Source organism: Pistacia vera, unplaced genomic scaffold (assembly GCF_008641045.1).
Source record: "Pistacia vera cultivar Batoury unplaced genomic scaffold, PisVer_v2 Contig343, whole genome shotgun sequence".
Lineage (NCBI taxonomy): Eukaryota > Viridiplantae > Streptophyta > Magnoliopsida > Sapindales > Anacardiaceae > Pistacia > Pistacia vera.
In genome coordinates, this window is record NW_022196161.1 from 1,425,474 (window position 1) to 1,443,825 (window position 18,352).

Below are 18,352 nucleotides of genomic sequence, written 5' to 3' on the forward strand. Positions count from 1 at the left end.
TCAAATTCAATAACGTCAAAACACGTGGGACGATTTGGATGGTTGAGTCAGCACACACGTCAGCCGGTACAAAATTTCGGTGTAAAAACACCGGTGTCTGTAGCATTGCTGTTAAAAAATTGTTAGAGGTTTTTTGGACTTAACAACTTTGGTTCAGAGAATGTTAGATTATTGGAAAGATAGATTACCTTGAATCTTTAGGAAAATGTGTTTAGTTAATTGGTGAGTATGTTATATTAATATATTTGGTTGGAATGAATAGATTAGTGGGTATGTTATTTAAATTACTTAATTGTCCTCTAATTAAATATTATTATTAGTTGGATTACTATAACCCCCCTACATTTAAAAACTTAGTAAAAACAACCCCATAATAAAAGTTTAGAAAATCAACAAAACACCCCCCACCAACCCAGCCACTGTCGGCCGCCAAAAACCACGGTAGGCCACCGGCTGCCGGCAACCTAATGGCGCACGGAAGGCTAAAAATGGCTGTCGTGCGTCGATATGGTCATTTCCGATCAGATCCATCAATCTGGCCATTAACGGCCAGATTGATTACGGATTTGGCAATCAACGGCCAGATAGGCGCATGACGGCCATTTTCGGCCTTCCGTGCGCCATTCCGGTGATGGCATCTGGCCGCCACGGTGGTTGCTGACGGCAGGTGGCTAGGGGTGGTGGCTTGAGTGAGCTAATTTGTTTTGAATTCAAGGGTAATTTTGTCCAAAAAATTAATTAATTGGGGGTGAAATAGTAAAAGCCATATTCATGTAAATAAATTTAAAAATAAGGGCATTATTGTCCTAAAATTTTATTAATAAGGGATANTTAGAGGAAAAACATAAAAAGATGTCATACGAAAATCAAGGTAAGTTATAATAGATGGAGCACAAACGTTGAAGGACAGCGTTTTGAGAAGTTGTCTAATCTAATGCTGACAGTAGCTGATATGGCATCAAACAATGAGGAAGATTGTAACATGTTGATGGAATTGATGACTGGTGTGAGAAATAAGTTGGAGCAGAAGGAAAGTGATGGAGGGTTTGGTAGTCAAGAGGGGGACAATCCTCCGAAAGAGGGGAATAATCTAATTATTAGTCCACTGGTAGCTCGCAGCAAAGGTCATCTTCCATGCAAAAGAAAGCAATCGAAGGTTGACGAAATTGTACGTAAGGCTAAAAATAAAAAATTGTAAATGATGAACATGTTTTGTTGGGAGAGATTTGATATCGTTAACCGGTTAAAGCATATACATATGTATTCGGTAGAAATTATTCGCGTTGTGGTTAATTTTTGACGAATGCAGTTGAGCTATATGTTGAATCAGTTGTTTTATTTTTATTATTTTTGTTGCTGGTTGGGTAAGAGTAGATTGTTGGTTGTAGGGTGCTGAATTCATAATAATAACGTAAATGTATATATTATCCTTATTCTGAATGTTTTCAGTATATATTATCGTCACATTTCAGTATATATTATTCTACATTTCATTTCAGATTTTAATTTTGATATGTCTTTTGGTATGTTTAGTATTACATATACATGAGCATTCAGATATGTATTGAACAATAATTAATGATATGATACTGTGGCAAATATAATCTTCGTACATAACATTTATACTGAGAATTAATATTCATATGATATTGGAGAAGTTCAGCTAATTGAGAACATATTGTGAAATCAAACTTTATTAATTAACATATTTGCATACATACAGTTTAGTATTTGAACTACACATAATTACAATTAACATTCATAGTGCGTTCCCCAAAGATGTTGAGAAGGTGGAGGTTGTTCAATAGTTCTTCATCCTAGTGTAGGGGATGGAGGCTGACTAGAGGAGGACGAGGCTGGTGACAATTTCTTCATCATGTTGGATATTTCTGTCATGCATTCCCTAAGGATGTCAACTGTTTCTTCTATTCTTGATGCGAACGAGTTGAAATCACTTTACAACTGATCTTGTTGTTCCTGCATTTTCCTCTCAATACGTGAAAAACTCTTTTCTTGAAACCTTTCGATCCGATCAATTCTGCTTACTATTTCGTCTAAGGTCTGAGAAGACATTTCTTTTATATTCTGAGAAGATCTAGGTTCAATACTCGTTTTCCTTCTTTTGCGCACATAGACTCGTCCTTCATTTTCCCCTTCTGGAACATGGACACCTTCCTGAACCGTTGCCTCTTCCTCCATTTCATCCCTAATCAGCAACCATTCTCCTGACACATTCTTTTTAATCAAACCCATTTTAGACAATGTGACATCCCCCAACAAATTATTTGCAGAAAATGTTATTTTATTGGCTTCATCTGAAGGGGTGATCTCAAAACCCAACTTCTCACATATTAGCGTAACAACCATCCCCTAATAAATGTCACCTGTTTCCGGTTTAATCTCTCCCAACTTCTTAATCAATAACTTTGCTGAATTTACTTGCTTCCCTGTTATTGCTGCTTCCATCAACAATAAATCCTTCACTGTCACATTTTCATTTGTCTCTTTCCTGCCATTAAATGTGAATGTCAGAAATCTGTGAAAAACTCTCATGACAGGATTCTTTAACTTTGTAGATTTACACCTATGTGGATGATAAACCCCTATTCTAGAAACATCCGTCCAAGCTTGTTTGGAATCCCACGTTCTTGATACGTTTTCCAAACCTTCAAAATCAATCCCTATTCAGTTTGCTAAGTCCTGTGGCCTCACTACATAATTCTGATTCTTTAATCTAAAAAACATTGTATATGCCATAAAATCATCAGTACTTGTCTCCACAACTTCCAAACTACTAAAAAACTGATAAATCAAATGCTTATATCCGTCATATCTAATACTCACCAACTGGTCCCATTTCAAATTACGGATCCAACCATTAATCTCATCACCTAAACCCAATCTAGTTATAAATGCTAAATCCAAACTTCTTCCAAGACAAATATCTCTTTTCGCCATCTCTTTGTATTGTTTTTATGTTGCACATCTTGAAATTGGACTCCAAATGACGATGTGCCTCCACCTGGAGTGGTTGTGTTTTTAGCTCTTACCATTTTTTGCTTTCTTCTATAACCAGCAACTTCCTGGAAAAAAAACATATCCATAAGTAATTCATGTTATATGACAAAACATATATGACATTAGACCACCAGATTGTACCCTTTTAAACCAATATTACATCCAAGATATGTGGTTCAACCAATCCAACTTAGGCATCACTTGAATGAACTAGAAAGTAGAAAGACATTTTATCATTGTCTCTAATGCACATAATTTTCTCCTAAAACTAACAAATAAATCAAGCACATCACACATCTATCCTCCTCTGCAATAGGAAAAAGCATAGTTACTAGCAAAGTCCAAAGGCCAAAAAGCTTCCTCACAATTATCACAACCATAATCTTAAGCATAAACTTTAAAGCACATACAACATAACCATGTATCCTACTTTAAAAGCATACTATCGAAATCAATCACATTGCAGACAATCGAAAGAGAAATTTATCAAAATGGCAACATATTTTCTCCCCAGTTCTTCCCATACTAGTCTTTTTAAAATGACAAGTCAAGCAAAAATGAACCGAGAAAGAATATTTCTATTGCACCATGCTCGTATAGCCTGAAAAATAAGTATATAACAGACTCTGAATTTTGGTGCATACATTTTGTTCAGAAAATATATATTAAAATTAAATCTGAGTAAAAAAGAAAAAAAAAAAAAAAAAAGCAATAAGAAGCAACCCAAATTAGCTTCTCAAACCTGCATTGAACTTGCACATTAAACTTGCAGCTCAAATCAGCTTCTCAAATCAGGCATTATAAAATCTGCATTAAACTTGCACCTTCAATCAACTCCTCAAATCAACTTCAAAATTGCACATTAAGCTTGCTGCTTAAATCAATTCCTCAAATCAACCTCAAAATTGCACATTAATCTTGCAGCCTAAATCAATTCCTCAAATCAACCTCAAAATTGCACATTAAACTTTCAGCTCAAATCAACTCCTCAAATCAGGCATTATAAAATCTGCATTAAACCTGTAGTTCAAATCAACTCCAACTCAACTTATTAAACTTGCAGCTCAACTCAATCCACTTCAAATTTGAACATTAAACTTTCAGCAAAAATGCTTTATAATCCTGCATTAACCTGTAGTTCAAATAGACTTCAACTCATTCATTAAACTTGCAACTCATCAACCAATATTTAGAAGCACCGAATCTGCAGCTCATCTCAAACCTGCAATAGCTTAAACTAATCTCCAACTTACTCAATCAGTTAGGAACAACAACAACCAAAAAAAAAAAAAAACCGATGTTTTGCATTACAGTGTCTATTGACAAAAACAGATGTTTAAGCCTGAATTGGTAGTTCAAGCTCCCAACTCTGATTGTTTATAACTCTGATTGGCATAAGATAGAGCATTCGAACAACCTATACAAACGGCCTTCAAAGAGAGCAAATCACACAACCAACAAAAATGTAAGCTTTTTCCAAGCCAAAAACACTCAAAACATAATACTTCTATTTATCAATCACACAAACCAGTCCCATCAAATTGATTGAATTTCTCTTTATCAACTCAACTCCATTCAACACAAATGTAGAATCCAACACATTCATCCAACATAAAAAAAAAAAAAATTGAAAAACGAAAGTGTCTAATTACCGATGGCAGATGAGGAAGACGAAGAACAAGAGCGTAGATGGAAGACGAAGATGAAGACTGCGGCTGTGTTGTTTTAATTTTAAAAACTTCCCCCAAATTTTGTTAACCTAATACGTTTTTTAATTACAGTACGAACGCCCGTCCAAAACTAAAGGACGGCCGTCCATTCCTTATGGATGGACGTCTATTCCTTATGGATGGGCGTCTATTACTTACGGACGATCATCCTTATATAATGGACGAGCGTCCATTACTTACGGACGGCCGTCCATACATAATGGACGAGCGTCCATTCCTTACGGACGCCCGTCCACATGTAAGGGATGCCCGTCCACAATTTATGGACGGGCGTCCAAAGATTTTATTAAATTTTTTTAAATCCACATTATAGACGGGCGTCCATTCCTTACGGATGCCCGTCCACACGTTAGGGACGCCCGTCCACAATTTATGGACGAGCGTCCCAAGTTTTTTTAAAATTTTTATATTTACATTATGGATGGGCGTCCTTTATTTGCGGGCACTCGTCCAAAATTAAGAGACAACCGTCCATAACTAATGAATGGCCGTCCCTAAATTTTTTTTAATTTTTAAAAATGATTGTTTATGGACGGGCGTCCATTAACATATGAATGCCTGTCCAATATTTATGGACGGCCGTCCCTAACTTTTTTTTATATTTTTTATTCTATTTACTGATGGATAGACATCGTTTAAATGAAGACGTCCGTCCTTAGTAAATGGACCTCCGTCCATATAATGTGGACGAGGGTCCATGTAAGTGAACGACAATCCATGTTTGATGAACGACCATTCACTAGAAAAAAATTTAATAATGTAAAATGTGTTGAATGGTGTGAGTCACAGGACATATAAACCGATACAAGATTTCAGTGTAAAAACCCCGATGTCTGTAACATTGTTGAATAATATGATCCATCATCTTCTAAAGCGGCATTTGATCATAAAAGACGATGGATTTTTCGCTGATTCCATTAGAATATTAGATTTTCATATTTTGACAAATTTGCTCGCGTTGGTCCTGGTGGTAACAGCTGCTGGCCATCATTTTCATCAACTTACATAAGTTTTGTTTTGTTTTTTTATTTTTCATTAATAATAATATGAAAAATAATTTATAATTTTGAAACTTTTAACAATTTTAAAAATAGAATTTATCAAACGTAAGTCAAAATAATTTTATTTTTATTATTTTCATACTAATTATTTATGTCTACAAAATTGAGTTTTCAATTTCGTATACCAACTTATGTGACAATTAATTTGGTAAATTATTTTATTTATTCTATGTTTTTATAACAAATAATTTACATATACAAAATAATATGACAGGATATAATTGGATAAATTAATATAAAAATTAAGTTAATAAAAATCATATTAAATGATTGTAAATGATATGATAAGACAAAAGTAATATTACGTTATTTTATATACAAGACTTTATATAAACTCTATGTATGTGTGATGCAATTATTTTATAATTAAGACAATATTACTAAATTAATTATCATGCAAGTAAATTTGTATGTGTAATATTAGCCTTTTCAAAATTGAGTAAAACAATCTAAATTATCATTTTAAAGAGTGATATCTTATATAATTTTCTTATTAAGTAAATACGGTATTAATCTTTATAAGCTCTTTTGATATTTATCGGAGAAGAAGAAAAGCATATTTGAGACGTAACGTAACTGAGCCAATCTACATTCATCCTAATCCTAAACCTTAATGATTAAACAAATACAAGTTGAATGAGGCCCAGCCCAACGCTATCTGTACCGCAACAGCAAGGTCGGTAACAGTAACCCACCCAACCGAAAGCCGCCATGTAATGAACCAATACTGGCAAAACAGTAAATAGAAAGTTTATTGAGGGCAGTGAGTTTAACTTCACCGACTCATGGAGAGCGTTGGTTGGCAGATTAAAAGTGAAGTCTTAAATAGAGAACAACTCTAAAACAAACAAAATCGAGAAAAAAAAAAAAAAAAATCAAAACGATACCTAATAATAATCTTTCTCTCCTCTTGTTCGGCTTCGGTTTCGATTTCTTTTGTATTATATTTTACCATTATATCTTCGATTTAGGTATGGATTCGTTTCTTGTCTCTTTCAATTCGACATCGTCTTTTACTTTTCTTATGTTGTTTTGAACGAAACCTTAATATTTGTTACTGATTTTTGGTTCATCGTGCAGGGAATAAGCCAGTTCTCTTTTGTAAATCAAGATCCGACGAAATTAAACCGGTGAGGGTTTTTATTTTTTATTTTTAGGTTTATTATGGGAATTTATTTGTTTGTTTGTTTATGTAATTCACTTATTATTGTTGATTATTTTGATGCGTGAGTTTTGGATGCAAAATTGGAACTATGATGAGATTTATTTTAGATGGAATTGATAGAAATAGGAAGTTAGGGTGTTTGTTCATGATGTGAATTAGTGTTGAGGTTTGAATATAAAACAGAATATTTGTATTTGTTTCGAGTGTTCTGTATATTTATTTTGAGTTATTGGAATTTCTGTTATGGATTTGGTTTGTTTAATATGATGAATAATATACTTGTTATGGTTAATACTTGTGTATATTATTGTTTGTCTTTGGTCTGAAAAGTGTGGTTTGATTCTTTTTAGAGACTATATAAGGCTGGTCAATCATCTGCAAGCTTGCAAATCGGTAACAAATTGTTTTTCCCCAATATCGAAAATTGTCTCTCTATGAATTTAAGTCATGAACATGGATATTTATGAACATAATTTCAGTTATATTCACGTAGGTTCAAACTAATCTCCGGTGTTGAGGATGATATTCCCTTTAATTGTCACACTGAAGGACTTTTGTGCTATTCTTTTATGATTCCTTGACCTCCTGTTTGACATTTTCTACTTTGCTGATGCGTGTGAACTGTATATGTGTAGTATATCATTTTATTGTTGACATTCTTAAGGCTTTCTTGCTCCCAAGTGTTTTAGCAAGTTCACTCTGTTAAGCTATCTCGTTTATTCTGGTTGATATCAGCTAAGTCAGGTGCTGTATAGAGCACTCTTAACCTGAGGGCACTTGGTCAGTCTTGTTCTGTGTAGATCACCCACGCTCCTAGGTAAAAACAATCATGATTTATTGTGATAAATTGCTAATTAAATTTGGTTTATGCGGATTACTTCATTTCTTTTTCGTTTTACTTTTATTATTTTCTTCTTCTGGGAACACTTGAGAGCATCAGTTTTTATACTTTGTTGCCTGTATGCATGTCTTAATAGTATTTGTATGCATGCCACAGTTGGATTATATTTGTTAAGTGGTACATTATTTGTGTGATTTAGTTGTATATTGTAATGTAGATGGTAAGTTGATTTTCGTGCAGGAGAAAAGAAAAGATGGACTCACATGATGAGATAGGATGCCAAGCTCCAGAAGGTCCCATTCTATGCATTAACAACTGTGGCTTCTTTGGAAGTGCTGCTACCATGAATATGTGCTCCAAGTGCCACAAGGAAATGATCCTGAAGCAGGAACAAGCTCAACTTGCAGCATCATCCATTGGGAGCATTGTGAATGGCAGCTCCGGTGGGACTGAAAAGGATCCTGTTGTTGCTGGTAATGTGGCTGTACAAGCTGGACCTGTGGAGACTAATATCTTATCAACAAAACCATCCAGTGATTCATCCTTTGGCCAGAATATGGAGATGAAGCCAAAGGAGGGTCCTAACAGGTGTGCTTCTTGTAGAAAGCGGGTTGGTTTAACAGGGTTCAATTGCAGGTGTGGGAATCTCTTCTGTGCTGTTCACCGATACTCTGACAAGCATGAATGTCCTTTTGATTATCGAACTGCTGCAAGGGAAGCAATTGCTAAAGCCAACCCTGTGGTCAAGACAGAGAAGCTTGATAAGATCTAGTAGCCATGATCTGAAGTTAAGGTTTATGTAATGAATTACAATGCTTCTCTTCCTATGCATGCGTCTCCATATAAGTTGGCTGCTTGTCTTGTTAGGTGTCCTTTGTTGCTATAAATTGTTTAGATAATGATTTTTAGGACATCATTGCAGTTATATCTTCTTGTTAATTGGCAAGGAGAATTCCGTTGTTGGCTCCAGCGTGTAAGTCTCGATTTGTGCTGGTTTGATGGATATCTTTGTGGTTACTTTATAGTAGTGATTTCTGGTTGGTATGCATTTCTTCTAGTGGTAATGAAATATTGGTATTTGCAACAATCGCACTTCCTGTGTTATCCTGCCATTCTTCATTTCAATTTTCTTCTATAAGTTTATGTTGTGTTCTACACTTGCATTGTGTTGCCTCTTCATCGATTTGTTGGATTAGTTTCCAGTTGTTATATATGGATAAGGGGTTAGTCATCTGTCCATGGTCTGCTTTTATGTGGTTTGTGCACTTATCGTAAACTGACTAATATGTTAAAGTTTATTAATGCAGTTTCCAAAATATGAAGAAGTTGCTAATGTTCACAATTTATTGCAATACAAACCATATTGTGGTGAGGTTGATACTTAAACTGATAGAGGGAAGTTGGTATTATGGGTCACAAGACAAGGTGACCTATAACACCTAGTATGGCATGGCTTGAACTCCTCTGATAATCTGAGCCACAAGCATAGGAGTTCAATCTTTCTCTCTTTAACCTTGGGTCTTCAATTGGTGCAGAAGGGAGAATGAACTAGTGTTTGACTTTAAGGAGTAGATGGTGGTAGAGTAACTGTAGTTTCAGGGTGTGAAATTTTCACCTAAGATTCATTGAGCATGCAGTAGTACAATACTGACAATGGTGAGCCTAGTTGAACAACTTGGTGTTTTGGCCGAGTGGTTTTATCTTTTTCTCCCAAGTTGGCGAAATTATATCTAACGATCAATCCATTGCCTGGAATTATGCAAATAATTCAAAATTGCTCTAAACTCTTTCAAGTAAAGTTTAAAATTGGAAAACAATGGGAGACGTTGATTCTGTAATTATTTGGCAGTAAATCAATTTCAGTACTGATTTGGTTATTTTGTGCGTAATATAATCATCATACGCTGGGTTATTGCCAGCAATGAAATATGCAGTAATGTCTAGTTGGCAATGGGATATGAAAATCGAAAACATGTTTTTATTGTGGGTAATTTTTCAACGCCAATGGGTGAAGACTTTTGTAAATTGTCCTCCATTGCATTGTTGTCTGGTAAGTCATCACAATTCACAGCTCATGCTGTTTCTGATGGGAGTGATTTTGTGGATGATATTTTCCCTAACTAACGACACAGTGAAAGCAAAAGAAATGATTATTGAAACTTGTTGAGGAAGGTGGGTAGCAAAATCAATAAATAAGCGTCCCCACTTAGCACCGTCTCCAGAAAGAAATGGTTGTTTGCGTTGAAAGTAAGTGAATGAATAATATATATATATATATATATATATACTGATCTAGCTTTCTTCAACGCAATAAGTGAAACTTGATAATGCCATTGCTTAATGTCTTGTATTTTCATCATCGAAGACAAAAAGGGCTACCTAAAAATTCTTTGTTGGGACTCGCTTACTTCTTTCTTTTATCTAGGGAATTATGTTAACAAATTATAGCGCAAACACCCATGACTATCTCTTCTCTACACATGTATACAATTACAGTGCATTATCTATTCAATGGAATAAAAAAATATTCCACGAATATTGCCAAAGGGAAAAGAACAATTCCCTTGGATGCTCCAAACTTTGTTTATTTTCTCTTTGATCTAAAAAGTTGACCCTTGAACGAGTACAAAACTTTCGGAAAGTGACATTTTTAATTGTAACATTTTCTTATTAAAATATTCATTAAACGACAAAAGGGTTGAACACTTCTTTCAAGTGGCTGACATGTTCAATTTTTAAGTCCCTTAAGCTATCAACTAAACGAGCTTGTGATTTGATATTTGCTATATATATATATATATATACTCTTCGAGGTCACATACTTTTTAAGTTTGATAATTATGTATTGATCCAATAATATTATTCACTCAATATCAACCATTAGATTTATCAGGGTTGATTGCTATTTTGCCTTAGTAACATCACCATGGGTGTTGCCTAAAAGTTGTAGCTAGTAAAGGATCTTTTATGTTACTCTAACCCAGGAGAATAATAACCCTTGGATCAATAATTTAATGGCTCGCCATGTTTGCTTGAATTATGATTCAGTAATGTTAATATGAATATGTGATAACATGTNCTCATCTAGCTTTCTTCAACGCAATAAGTGAAACTTGATAATGCCATTGCTTAATGTCTTGTATTTTCATCATCGAAGACAAAAAGGGCTACCTAAAAATTCTTTGTTGGGACTCGCTTACTTCTTTCTTTTATCTAGGGAATTATGCTAACAAATTATAGCGCAAACACCCATGACTATCTCTTCTCTACACATGTATACAATTACAGTGCATTATCTATTCAATGGAATAAAAAAATATTCCACGAATATTGCCAAAGGGAAAAGAACAATTCCCTTGGATGCTCCAAACTTTGTTTATTTTCTCTTTGATCTAAAAAGTTGACTCTTGAACGAGTACAAAACTTTCGGAAAGTGACATTTTTAATTGTAAAATATTCATTAAACGATAAAAGGGTTGAAAACTTCTTTCAAGTGGTTGACATGTTCAATTTCTGAGTTCCTTAAGCTATCAACTAAACGAGCTTGTGATTTAATATTTGCTATATATATATATATACTCTTCGAGGTCACATACTTTTTAAGTTTGATAATTATGTATTGATCCAATAATATTATTCACTCAATAACAACCGTTAGATTTATCAGGATTAATTGCTATTTTGCCTTGGTAACATCACCAGGGTCGTAGCATGGTGTTGCCTAAAAGTTGTAGCTAGTAAAGGATCTTTTATGTTGCTCCAACCCAGGAGAATAATACCCTTGGATCAATAATTTAATGGCTCGCCATGTTTGCTTGAATTATGATTCAGTAATGTTAATATGAATATGTGATAACCTATAAGGGAAGGAAGTCCAAGGGTTAAGTAAACTACCCCTCATATTGAATGGATGTAAGATCCGCTGATGCCTATGGTGATCCATTTTCTTAACTAGATCTCAAGTGTGGCAGCTTGAGTAGCTCTCCCAAGGTCCCACTTACGGGTGACTATTCTCCTCAGGTCACTCCGTCCGGCTCTAATACATATCGTACAAACCAATTGCATATTATTCATCCTTAAATTTGGTTTCTAAAAGAACAAAACTCAAGGGTTAGTAAACTACCCACTAATCCCCGGTATTTAGTGGATATGAGAATCCCAAAATTTGTACAGGATGAACTAGAGAGAGAAATGAGTAACCATGACCATAAGCAGAGGTAAAATATTTGATGGTAGAAGTTAGCAATGATGGTTGCCCTTTACTTTCCCGCTTTGGCTGTAAAAGTCAAAACATTTAAATGTAAAGTCAACTGGCATAAAAGTATCAAAAATCAAAATTGACATTTTCACCCCAACCCCAATGACTTTGTGCGGATCCAGTGGACTACAGCCTTCACATGTCATGTCACTCTAATCTGAACCCATTTCTGATAAAAGCCAATCTTTAACTATATTTCTGTATATATTTTTAATAACTGGGACTGGGTTCATATCTTTGTAATTTGAATTGATTTCTATATAAAGTAATAGAGAGAATTTGAATAGTTTTAAGGGTAAATGTTGGGTATTTAGCAGTAAAAATGATTGCTGGGTTAGTAGAGATAAAATAATAGTTAAAAGTAATTATAATATGTTAATGATGGGTTATTATATTTATAGGTTGTATCCCATTACTTTTAACTAATTAAAATATGTGAAATTGTTGTGTATTATTTGAGATAACAAATACAATATTAAATTGGTTGATTTTTTATGATTGCTCTCTCTCATGCAATCTGATTGGAATATGAAATAGTCCACCTCTTTACTGGATTTGTTTGGAATGATGACGTCGTCGTTTTTATACCTCTTTTATTATTTTTATTTATTATTTATAAAAAAACACATCTAAAAGAAATGGCAATTGGGATGAGATTTGAGATGACAAGATCTCCACCGTCAGAATGAGGGAAGTGGTCCGTGACCATCATCCCTCTCTGATCCAATCAAATGTAGACCTCACTTCTGTGGAACATCAGCGGTAAAAGCGGGTGTCCTCAACTTAAACTATAGGATTAATTCTCTTTAGTTTTACAAAATAGTGTATTTATTTAATAAAATAAAATGGAAATAATAAATGCATGATACAATAACAGTACGATGAGTCAATAAAAGTCGTTTTCCTTTCTCGAAGCTCAGGCTCAGGCTCAGGCTCGGGCTTTGTCTTGTCTTTCGCAGTATCTTTTGTCATCACTTAGCTCACGAGATCTTTTTGAGTTCTGCATTATTCTTTTTCCTTTAATTTCCAGCTTATATTCAAAATATGTTCTTGATCTCTTTTTTCGAAAAACAAAGATATATTTCTGTTTAATTAATAAATAAATAAAAAAAAGTTGAAGAGTAGAGACTTTATTTGGTCGGTGATTTGTCAAATCATTTTGTATTCACTGAGAAATAAATGAATGTTGTCTTTAGGCCAGAAGCAAGGAATCTGGTAATTAATGAACACAAATTATTAGCAAAATGAATTAGTTGATGGACAAATTAATCTATATAAGATACACTGATTTCTATACAGTATATGTACTTACTTTATTTTCTGCATGTTGGGTGATAAAATCACTTCTCTTCATCATGTAACTTTGCTATCTATATTATATTATATTGTAGAATAAATTATCTATAAAATCAACAAAAGTCATGATGAATCTTCTGTAACTTTGTATAGATGCCTTTTAAGTCACACTCCCACAGTCTCACAGGCTCACTTCACTGGTATATAGAAAAGATTGAAAAGAACAGACCTCAAGCTCTTTCTCAGTCTCCTCCAATGGCTAAACTCTGCCCATTTTCATTTCTTTTGTCTCTGTTGTGCTTTACATTCTTCACTACTATCTCTGTTTCAACTGATGAAGCTGATATTCTTCTCTCCTTCAAGGCCTCCATTGTTGATTCCAAGAACTCTCTCTCAAGCTGGTCTAATACCTCAAGTATTCACCACTGTAACTGGACTGGTGTCACTTGCATTTCTGCTTCTTCACTCACTGTAACCTCTATCAACCTTCAAAGTTTGAATCTTTCTGGTGAAATCTCATCTTCAGTGTGTAAACTTTCTGGTCTTACTAATTTGAACCTTGCTGACAATCTCTTTAACCAACCTATACCACTTCACCTGTCTCAGTGTACTTCTTTGGAGAATTTGAATCTAAGTAACAATCTCATTTGGGGTACCATCCCAGATCAGATTTCTCAGTTTGGTTCTATGAAATTTCTCGATTTAAGCAGAAACCATATTGAAGGAAAGATCCCAGACAGCATTGGCTCATTAGTGAATCTGCAAATTTTCAACTTGGGAAGCAACTTACTTTCAGGTAGTGTTCCTTCTGTTTTTGGAAATTTTAGTGAGCTTGTTGTTCTTGATTTGTCGCAAAATGTATATTTGGTGAGTGAGATACCTACTGATATTGGCAAGCTTGAGAAGCTTGAGCAGCTTTTTTTGCAAGGCTCTGGTTTTCATGGTCAAATTCCTGGTTCTTTTGTGGGGTTGCAAAGTTTGTCCCTTTTGGACCTTTCACAGAACAATCTAACTGGTGAGGTTCCTCGGACACTTGGTTCTTCTCTCAAGAAATTAGTGTCTTTTGATGTTTCACTGAATAAGCTTTCAGGTTCATTCCCAGATGGTATTTGCAATGCTAAAGGCCTTACAAACCTTAGTCTCCATAAAAATTTCTTCAATGGTTCTATTCCCACCTCTATTAGTAACTGCTTGAATCTTGAGAGGTTTCAGGTTCAAGACAATGTCTTTTCTGGTGATTTTCCTGATAAAATATGGTCATTCCCCAAAATTAAGCTCATTAGAGCTGAAAACAATAGATTTTCTGGAGAACTACCAGATTCAATATCAATGGCGGCTCAGCTGGAGCAAGTTCAGATAGATAACAACAGCTTCACTAGTAAAATTCCACAGGGTCTTGGTTTGGTCAAGAGCTTATATAGGTTCTCTGCTTCTGTGAATGGTTTCTATGGTGAGCTTCCACCCAATTTTTGTGATTCACCTGTTTTGAGTATCATAAATCTCTCCCAAAATTCACTTTCGGGTCACATTCCAGAGCTGAAAAAGTGTAGGAAGCTGGTCTCATTGTCACTGGCAGACAATAGTCTTACTGGAGAAATCCCCCCATCCCTAGCTGAATTGCCGGTGTTAACTTACCTTGATCTATCGGATAATAATCTAACCGGTCCAATCCCACGAGGGCTTCAAAATTTGAAGCTTGCCCTCTTCAATGTTTCCTTCAACCAATTATCCGGTGAAGTTCCTTATTCCCTCATCTCAGGTCTCCCTGCCTCGTTTCTGCAAGGGAATCCAGGGCTTTGTGGCCCGGGATTGCCAAATTCTTGTCATGATGACCAGCCAAAACACCATAGTGCTGGCCTTACTACATTGACATGTGCCATGATTTCTATAGCATTTGCTCTTGGAACTTTAATGGTTGCTGCTGGCTTTTTTGTGTTTCGTCGATATTCCAAACAGAAATCTCACGCAGGTGTTTGGCGTTCGGTGTTCTTTTATCCGCTTAGAGTCACTGAACATGATTTGGTTTCTGGAATGGATGAGAAAAGTGCTGTAGGAAATGGTGGACCTTTTGGTAGAGTTTACATTTTAAGCCTACCAAGTGGTGAACTAATTGCTGTTAAGAAGCTGGTAAATTTTGGGTGCCAATCTTCAAAAACCTTGAAGACTGAGGTCAAGACATTAGCCAAGATCAGGCATAAGAACATCATTAAAATTCTGGGGTTTTTCCATTCAGATGAGTCAATCTTTCTGATATATGAATTTCTACAAAAGGGGAGCTTAGGGGATTTAATTTGCAGACAGGATTTTCAGTTGCCGTGGAGTGTTAGATTGAGGATTGCCATTGGGATTGCTCAGGGATTGGCATACCTTCACAAGGATTATGTTCCACATTTACTTCACAGAAATATCAAGTCAAAGAACATTCTCCTGGATGCAGATTTTGAACCAAAGCTCTCAGATTTTGCTCTCGACCGAATTGTGGGAGAAACTGCATTTCTATCAACCATGGCTTCAGAATCTGCACAATCCTGTTACAACCCACCAGGTATATGATCTGATTGAAGCTCATTGAAATCATTACATAATTTTTTTCTAGCTGCGTGCCTGCATAGTTGTGTACTACTTACAACATGTCCACTCAGGTTTTACTCAAATTACTGCAAATTTTCTGTATTTTATATGTTTGTATGTTAGAGGAGTGGAGTTCTATACCTTCTTGACAAACTTCTCAAGAAGAATTTGACTTATAAATTGAGTTTTCTTTTTTACTTTCTAATTTGAAATCCGTTTGCTGTTTTGAATTCTGGACTCACTGGTGTTACAGATGACTTAAATGGGTTCTTGTTGCATAGGCTATTGCTTCCTAGTTTCTTCTTGGGAGATTCTTTCAGTAGCCAAACTAGTTTCACATGTTAATGTTATTGATTGCTGTTCAGAAGTTGGAACTTTAATCGAAGTCATCAATAAATTTTTACTGCAAACTTACATAATTTTATTACTTCCAAGTGCCTTTGAAACTCAGCCACTCCCTCACAATGCCATCACTTGTCATGATTTTGGTAAATGAGACATGGCTACATGCCTGAACCATATACATGTCGCGATAATGTTCTGTGATTTATTATCTTGAAATACTTACAAGCTTTTCTGTTTGATTGCAGAATATGGATACAGTAAGAAAGCTACTGAACAGATGGATGTTTACAGCTTTGGTGTTGTGCTATTAGAGCTCATAACTGGTCGACAAGCTGAGAAAGCAGAACCAGAAGAGTCTCTTGATATCGTGAAGTGGGTTCGAAGGAAAATCAACATTACGAATGGGGTATTTCAAGTTCTAGACCCGAGAATACCGAATTCTTTCCAACAAGAAATGCTAGGAGCTTTAGAAATTGCTCTGCGTTGCACTTCTGTGATGCCAGAAAAACGACCATCGATGTTTGAAGTTGTGAAGGCACTTCAGTCCCTCAGCTCAAGGACTGGCTTTTCAAATATGGAGCTCTCTACTTTGGAGGAGCACTCACTTCCTGTCTGAAAAATGAACCAAAGATTACCCAGTTTTTGTTTTGTTCTGTATGTAAATCTACATCTCTTGTTTTGAGTTTTGACCACTTCAGATTGGAAGAAAAATATACTTGGCCATGGACTTCAGTGTTATTTACCAGAATTGTTTGGGATTTTGATCAATAGTAGTGCAAGAAAAATATAATTTATTACTATTCATTTCTGTGTCATCTCAATCAATATTTCTATCAAATACTATTCTTAAGGGTATATTTAAATATTCCAATGAATATTCAAATCTCCTGGGCTGCTTAAAGCATCATGAGTACATGAACCATTCTTTATTTGAGCGTTGCCTTAATGGTATCCAAAGCTAACGCTGTTACTTGCAAATTATATTAAGATAGAAATGGTAAACTAATTTATGCATCAATAAACAAATCATCTTCTCCTAAAAAGTTGTGAATCTCAGGTTCAAGTTCAAAGAGTTGCTTCAAGTTAAGAGGCGATGTAACATTAGTGCTTCTTCCACTCCATAACAGTTCAGAAAAACTGAGAGTAGGATGGTCACCACTCATTAGGATCATTGCATAATTCATATTCTCCCAACACTCCACAGTCACTTCCATGATCATTGTTGTGTGATCTTGCTAATGCTGATTTTACTTTTTCACATTGGATGCTGGTAAGATTGTAATTTTGTCTCACTTCTAGCAAGCAACCCAAGGGTGCAAGATTTTGAAATGCAAATCTCCTTCCTCCTTCCTCCAATTTTTATATATTTCCTAGGTAGACTGAGTTCATTAGTATTTTCGCACCAAGTTGTTGTTTGAACAAACTTGTCACATTCTTGTATAAACTAAGCTGTATTCCAAGGTTAAGCTGAAAATCTATAGTTTCAAGCACGGTCAACCAATTACTACCGGAAAAATGTGATACACTAAATTATATAATCACGTAATAATTTGCTTCAATTAGACTTAATCTGATTTAAACAACTTGCGTACCGTTCCTGGATCAGTATCAGCACTTGCAAAATTGGCTCCATGAAGGAATCGATGTATTGTTTCCATAAACTTAAGTTTACCTTCAATTCAGGGCTGCAAATATTTATGAAAGCGCGCAACAACACTCGCACCATATTCACATGCATCTCCTTTCAGAAAATTAGATAATAAAATTGGTTAATTAGTTGATCCATTAGTCATATGGACCAACGATATTGCGGTTGATTGCTTCGAAGGCTTCTTATTAAAGTGAAGAACATCTCTTCTAGAATTAGAAATTAGTTGATGCTCTATCACCAAAACAACTTCAGACATTGATAGCTCATCGTTAATGGGTAATATTATACTTATAAATAAATTTTACAAAAATCTTCATGCAAAATGATGTGATAAAAAATGAATATAATGAGTTTGACTTTTTGTTTCACTCTTTCATTCGTTTTTTGTATCTCATTTTGTATGCAAATTTTTGTAA

The 18,352-nt window shown here is 35.0% G+C and overlaps 2 protein-coding genes across 4 annotated transcripts; both read left to right on the plus strand.

Moving 5' to 3' along the window:
- Nucleotides 1–6,690: 6,690 nt before the first annotated feature.
- Nucleotides 6,691–8,902, plus strand: LOC116138726 (zinc finger A20 and AN1 domain-containing stress-associated protein 8-like). 3 transcript variants are annotated; one of them, XM_031424411.1, is made up of 4 exons: nucleotides 6,714–6,780; nucleotides 6,890–6,939; nucleotides 7,710–7,791; nucleotides 8,056–8,902. In XM_031424411.1, the coding sequence occupies exon 4, from the start codon at nucleotides 8,069–8,071 to the stop codon at nucleotides 8,585–8,587; it is 519 nt and encodes a 172-aa protein (XP_031280271.1). In that variant the 5' UTR covers nucleotides 6,714–6,780; nucleotides 6,890–6,939; nucleotides 7,710–7,791; nucleotides 8,056–8,068; the 3' UTR covers nucleotides 8,588–8,902. The 3 variants fall into 3 exon arrangements, with proteins under 3 accessions (XP_031280268.1, XP_031280271.1, XP_031280270.1); XM_031424408.1 differs by lacking the exon at nucleotides 7,710–7,791 and having other exon boundaries at nucleotides 6,691–6,780; XM_031424410.1 differs by lacking the exon at nucleotides 7,710–7,791 and having other exon boundaries at nucleotides 6,750–6,779; nucleotides 6,884–6,939.
- A 4,602-nt stretch (nucleotides 8,903–13,504) lies between these two features.
- Nucleotides 13,505–17,085, plus strand: LOC116138756 (probably inactive leucine-rich repeat receptor-like protein kinase At5g06940). The gene is made up of 2 exons (XM_031424442.1): nucleotides 13,505–15,914; nucleotides 16,531–17,085. The coding sequence occupies exons 1-2, from the start codon at nucleotides 13,523–13,525 to the stop codon at nucleotides 16,899–16,901; spliced, it is 2,763 nt and encodes a 920-aa protein (XP_031280302.1). The 5' UTR covers nucleotides 13,505–13,522; the 3' UTR covers nucleotides 16,902–17,085.
- Nucleotides 17,086–18,352: the final 1,267 nt, after the last annotated feature.